A 6131-nucleotide genomic window follows, 5' to 3' on the forward strand; every position below is an offset into this window, starting at 1 on the left:
TTAACCGAGATGGATGAGGACCGCACCTTCTCCCTCTCTCTCCCTCCTTCTCTCCATTCCCCAGCCTCCTGCAGACTGACGAATTGCAGGGCAGCGACTTGATTACAAACCGGTCGTCTATGAGTCAACAGGCCGCACAATCGGTGTGGACCCTTGTCCCCCGTGTCTGAGTGCCGTCACCGTAATTCTTCATCCTTCCTTCTTGTGTGTGCCGTTTGCGCGTATGGTGCCGCTCTTTGTTTTGCAATGCTGACACACGCGAGCGAGGAAGGACGCCTTAACTGCTGGCGAACTGTGAGTCCTTCACTCCTCTCCCGTGTCACCATTTCTTCCTTTGGCGCGCTTGATGGCCGCCGGTTGTAACGCTGCCACATGTCTGTGTCGGCTGCTGTGTGTTTTTCACGGCATTGGGACTGCTCTGTGGTGGAGCCTTTTGGTTGCAAGAGCGGTGCCAGTGGTTGTATGTCTTTTTGCTTGGATCCTGCCACTCTGCATGGTGGTTGTGTGGGACTGCGTTGGCGGTGGGAGGGCGATGGTGTAACCGGCGTTGTGGCGTCTGTGCTTTTTTGTGTCGGTGGCTGTGCATTGGTGGGGACTGTGTATGGCCGGATGCCTCAGCGTGCCACTGTGTTTGGTTACTTTTGTTGCTTCCTTTTCCTTTTTTGAGCAAGCAGATAGAGATACTTTTGTTTGACCAGCACAACAATCGTTTCAAGGTGTTAGGGATTAATTGCTGTAGGATTAGCAGCAGTGGTGGGATAACGACCTATCGGAATCGTGTATCTGGGTTTGCCATCTGTAGGAAGGGATTTATTAGAAAGGTGCTACGGTCGACGGGGCGAGTGCGACGCAACTCGAGAGCCCTGCTGGTACGTGTTTGGGTTTGTGGATGCAGTCTGCGGTGGGTGCGTGTCCGCGCAGCCGTCACCGTGTGCGGTGCAGGGCCATTGCGGCTGTGCGTGTGGCGTTGCTTGTGGCGTTGGTGCTGGTTGCGGCGGCGACGGCGTGGATGCCCGCGGTGCATGCGGTGGTGTTGCGACTGCGGGGCGGTATGGTGGACAGAGCCGTCACGGTTGGCCACGCCGTGGAAACGGTGCTGATGGACGACGTGTACATCACGAACGGCGTGGCTGTAGTGTTTGACGTTGCGGCGATGCTTCCCGGCACACTGCGCATCGAACTGAGGAACTGCTTGTGCGACGGCGGTGCGCAGCTCTACGTGCGGGGCTACAGCGGCGAGCCGGCGAGTGACCGGAGCCTGGAGGTGAGCGTGAGCGGGCTGTCCGGCGGCTACTGCTCGCTTGTGTTTGCGCACAACCTGCCGGCACACACGAACGTGACGGTCCGTGACTCGACGATTGTGACGCCGGGGCCGATGCGCTACTCGCAGCTGAGCGGGCTGACGGACGCGGTGGCGTCGCCGCTTGTGCTGTACGCGACGTCGCTGTTGCAGTCGCAGCTGCGTGTGAGCAGCACTGTGCTGAGGTCGTTGCACGCGGGCGGGTCGGCGGTGTACGTTGGCGGCGGCATGGACCTGCTGTCGAGCGCGGTGGTGTTTGACGGCGTGTTGCTGGAGGCGTCGGGCGGTCCGACCGCGTCCGCGGTGCATGTGTCTTCCTCTTTGCGCCTCAGTCTGCGTAACCACTCGGTGCTCTCCGTGACGAACGTGTCGGTCGTGAGCGGCGGCGGCATTGTGCTTGGCGAGCGCCTCGCGGTGTTTGATTCGGTGCTGCGCTTCGTGCGCGTCGAGGGGTCTGTCGCGTCGTCGCTGGTGCGCTGCGACGGTGGGACGATCGGTACCGGCGGGTGGCTGGACATGCACGACGTGTGGGCGGTGGGCGAGGCGTCGTCGGTGGCGTCGCTGTCGGGTGTGACGCTGAGCGGCGGCACCGTGTCGATTGCGCGCTGCGCTGCCACTGGCGCGACGCTTGTCTCTGGGCTGACGATCACGAGCGGCGTCGTGTCGGTGCAGTGCAACCGTGCCGGCGGCCGGGTGCTGCAGAGCGGCGGCGAATACCGCTTGGCCGGCCTGCCCTCCGTGAGCGTGGTGCCGTGCGACGGCTGTGCGGCCGCGCTGGCGTGCTTCGATGCGCTGACGGCGTCGTTCTCCGAGTGCGTGTGCAGCTGCCGTGCCGGCGGCGTGGGCGACGCGTGCCTGCCGTTTGACGTGCCGCCTGCGAGGTCCGGTGGCGGTGGTGGCGGTGCACAGGGCTGCGTGAGTGGCGTGACGCTGACGGAGTCGGTGACGGTTGGCGGCTGGCGTGCGACGGCGTGCTTCGACTCGGTGGTGTTCAGCGGGCCGATCACTGTGACGGTGGACCTGCGCTTGTTGGACGTGTTCGCTGACGCGCTGAACGTGACGCTGCGCCACTGCGTGCTTGCGGGCGGCGCGCAGCTGCGGATTGGCGGCCTCAGCGAGAGCACGGCGCGCCTGATGCCACACGCCCTCGTCAACATGACGAATTTGACGTCGCTGGAGGGCACGATCGTGCTGCATGGCGCGATGCCGCTGCACTCGAGTGTGCTACTGGCGAACTCGACGCTGCGCGCGACGGTTGGCGGGTCGCAGTACGTGCCGACGACCCGTGGCCATGCGGGATTTCGGTACGGCCCCGCGCTTGTCCTGGACGGCGTCCGGCTTCTGTCGACGCGGTTTGTCATGACGCGGTCGATGCTGGTGTGTGGCGGGGGTTCGTGCGCTGCGATCCTTGTGGAGCGCGGCCTCGGCGCAAACCTGTCCAGCGTCTTCTACATGGACAACTGCGTCGTTATGTCGCGGATGCAAGTAATGTACGCTCTTGCGTCGGATTTGCGTGTTGGTGGCGGCTCCGTGTTCTCCATACAGAACAGCTCGTGGAGTGTGTCGAGCATCGAATACTACAAAGGGGCGTGTGATTTTGGGGACGTTGCGGTGGATGGCGGCAGCGTGCTGCAGATTGTGTCCAGCGAGTTCCGTCTCGGCTTTGCCATGCTCATGGCAAAAACGCTGACTGTGGCTGGCGGCAGCTGGTTGGTGCACCGCGACAACGAGTTCCGCACCGCCTACGTTGTGTACGTGGCCAACTACTACGGCGTGGCGTTCCGCGATCGGAGTGTGTGGTCGATACTTCACAACAACTTCACGTACGGCTTGTACTCGTCGAACATCGCTAATATGACGAGCAAGTGGCCACCACCATCCGACTCGCGCGCGACCATCTACGGCGTGTGCAACGAAGCAATAGGCTCACCTGTGACGGATTACCAAGACGACCTCAATATTGGAGCACCCGTGACGGTGTTGGACTGTGGTGCGTGTACCTTGGACGCCGTGTGCTTCGCTGCGAGGACGAGCAGCATCAGCGGCTGTGAGTGTGTGTGCGCTGCTGGTGGCTACGGTGACACGTGTCTGCCAGCTGCTGTTCCGGACGGTCTTGGGCCGCTTCCGCTCCCCGATGCGAAGGACACGGAGGTCCGCTGCGTGCACGGTGGCAGCATCGGCTCCGTGGACTATCCTGATCCCGGTGTGCGTGGTCTGTGCTTTGTCAACGTGACCTTCACCGCCGCGATCGTGCTGGACCTGTGGAATTTTGACGCACCACAGCAGACACTCAACATCACGCTGCTGCAGTGCGTCCTCATGGGCCTGTTGATCAGGGGGAGTGGTGCGCGTGTGCACGTGAACATGACATCCTCGATGCTGGATTCTGGTGCATTGGAGTTTAAGGGTGATTTTGGCACGAGCTCCCAGGTACTGGTGGCGGGCAGTACGCTTATGTCGAAGTGGAGCCACGCCATTGCCTTTCTGGAATTTTCTTTTGCTGTGAACTCGACGCTGCTGCTACTTGACAACCGCATCGAGGGGTATCGGTACGCAGTTTATTTCACCAATGCTGCTGTTGTTGATGGTGGCGGGATCATTGTGAGGGGAAATACGCTGAGAGCAATAGAGAAGGATGCTTACAGCTCGCGGTCTGCCCTTTACTTTCACTCAGTGGATGTGAGGAACGGCGGCTACTTTGACGTTGAGAACACCACGATGAGCGCAGTTAGTGGCATTTATTTTTACGGGGATACTTCCGTGAGCACCGCAGGGCTGCTGCGAGTGGCGAACTGTACATTTGTTGGCATCACACTGTTTTTTGAACCCGCGCTGGTGCATTTGTCTGGCTCTGTGACACTCGAGGGTGGTGCGCAGTGGCGTGTGACTGGCAACAACGTAAGTGCAGCTTCAATAATAGGTATGCCTAATTCCTTGTACAAAGTGAAGCTGTTGGGCAACGGCACCACCGTGGTGCTATCAAACAACCGTCAGGTGGACTCGAGTAAAGCCTTTGCGAAAATTCTTCCACGGAGCACGATTGTGACGTCACCCGCGCACTTTGTGGTTGGATGCAACCTGCAGGGCGGTGAGGAGGTGTCGTACGACGGTGTGTTTCCGGAGGGTGTGGTGGTGTTCGGGTGCGGCACGTGCAACGACGACGCTGCGTGCTACATGCCCGGGACGGAGTCGGTGGACCGCGGCTCGTGCTCGTGCAGCTGCAAGGACGGATGGCATGGCGCGTCGTGTCTTCCCCTCGAGGTGCCCGATGCGGTTGTGCTGCCCGTGCCGGAGAGAGCCGTCGACGGCGACACGAGCTGCGTGGTGGACCAGACGCTGACGAACCTCACGCTGAACATGTGGAAGACGCACCACTGCTACGTGGGTGTGACATTCAGCGGCGTGGGTGCTGTGCTGACGTTCTCTCTCAGCAGCATGCCGCTGCATCTCCCCATCAACATCACGCTCACTGGGTGCACATTCCGTGAGGGTGCTTCGCTGCGGTTTGTTGGGGGTGCTGAGGTGGTCGAGTCAGCCGGTGTCCTGATCCGCGTGAGCCGGACGGTGATGCGTTCCTCCGTTGTTGCTTTTGCACTTGCCCTCCCGCAGCACTGCGACATTGCCGTCACGGAGGTTGACGCGGTGCAGGCCTCTGAGGTCCAGTTGCCGGACGCTAGGATTACCACATTGAGCGTCGTGATGTTGCGGAAAATTATTTTGGCTGCGTCTTCGCTGTTGGTCAGCAACGTCAAGGCGCGTGCAACGAGGCAGCGCGGGTTTGGTTTGTACTCGACCGGGACGCTGTCGCTCGTGGGTGGCAGCTCGCTGTACACGCGGTACTGCAGCTTCGATAAATACTCGCACATGTTTTACATACACAGGCTGAGTGTCAGTGACCGCTCTGTTTTTGCGCTGCTTAACAATACGATGTCCTCCGGGACAAGCCTCTTGTGTCAGTTCTACGGATTCAGCGTGTCGGATCACAGCGTGCTGCGCTTGGTGGGGAACAGCGGCTGTGTGTGCTACGTCATCTGTAATGAAGAATTGTGGAATGTCCGGGAGTCAAGCTGGCTGGATTGGCGCGACAACGACGTGGGAGTGGGTGCGATGTTTCAAGACACTGAGTCCGCTTTTGTGATTATCGACGGCAGCAGTGTTGTGACGCTGACGGGCTGCAAGATGGGCTCGACGGGGTTGTCGGTCTCGCTGCTATCGCAGGCTGACACCGGCTACCGTTTCGTTGCTGGGTGCCTGACGATTGCGGGACGGGTGGTGACGACGGCAGCTGAACTGGAGCTGAACGGCATCACCAACGTGACGACGGTTGCCGCGTGCGGTGAGTGCACGAAGGACGGCGACTGCTTTGCCCCGCTGACGACGGCGGTCATTGGCTGCAAGTGCCGGTGCGCTGCTGGAGGGCACGGCGATGTGTGTGTCTCGGCGCCTGTGCCTGCTGGTCCGCCACCGCCGCCACCGCCGCCACCGCCACCACCCACGCCACCGCCACCGCTGGTTGGTGGGTGCATCAGCGACATGGTGTACCCCGAGGTTGCGCAGGCAGTGGGCGGCGGGCTGTCGTGGCTGTGCTACCGCAACGTGACGTTCAGCGGGGGCGGCATGAGCCTGACGGTGCTGATAGGGGCGATGACGGGCGACGTGGCGAGCGTCACGTTCGATGGATGCACGTGGAGGGACGGCGCCGTGCTGTTGCTGTTGGGCAACGCGTACGCCGCTGTGGGGTCGCTGAACATCGTCGTCACCGGCAACACATTTAGTGACGCGCTGCTCAGTCCGGAGGGTGTGTTTCCACCCCGCACGAACATCACGATCA

General features: G+C 61.2%; 1 protein-coding gene across 1 annotated transcript, besides 2 other annotated features; it reads left to right on the plus strand.

Moving 5' to 3' along the window:
* Window positions 1-6131: a sequence feature (areas not merged during assembly with more than two copies in the genome that could not be assigned to a particular haplotype).
* Window positions 890-6131, plus strand: Tc00.1047053506521.9 (dispersed gene family protein 1 (DGF-1), putative; the record flags this gene model as incomplete). Its single annotated transcript, XM_799418.1, has 1 exon — window positions 890-6131. A coding segment is annotated over one exon (5242 nt), but the record flags the coding sequence as incomplete, so codon positions are not given.
* Window positions 5759-5812: a microsatellite.

The sequence above is a fragment of the Trypanosoma cruzi genome, genomic scaffold (genome assembly GCF_000209065.1).
Source record: "Trypanosoma cruzi strain CL Brener 1047053516973 genomic scaffold, whole genome shotgun sequence".
NCBI lineage: Eukaryota > Euglenozoa > Kinetoplastea > Trypanosomatida > Trypanosomatidae > Trypanosoma > Trypanosoma cruzi.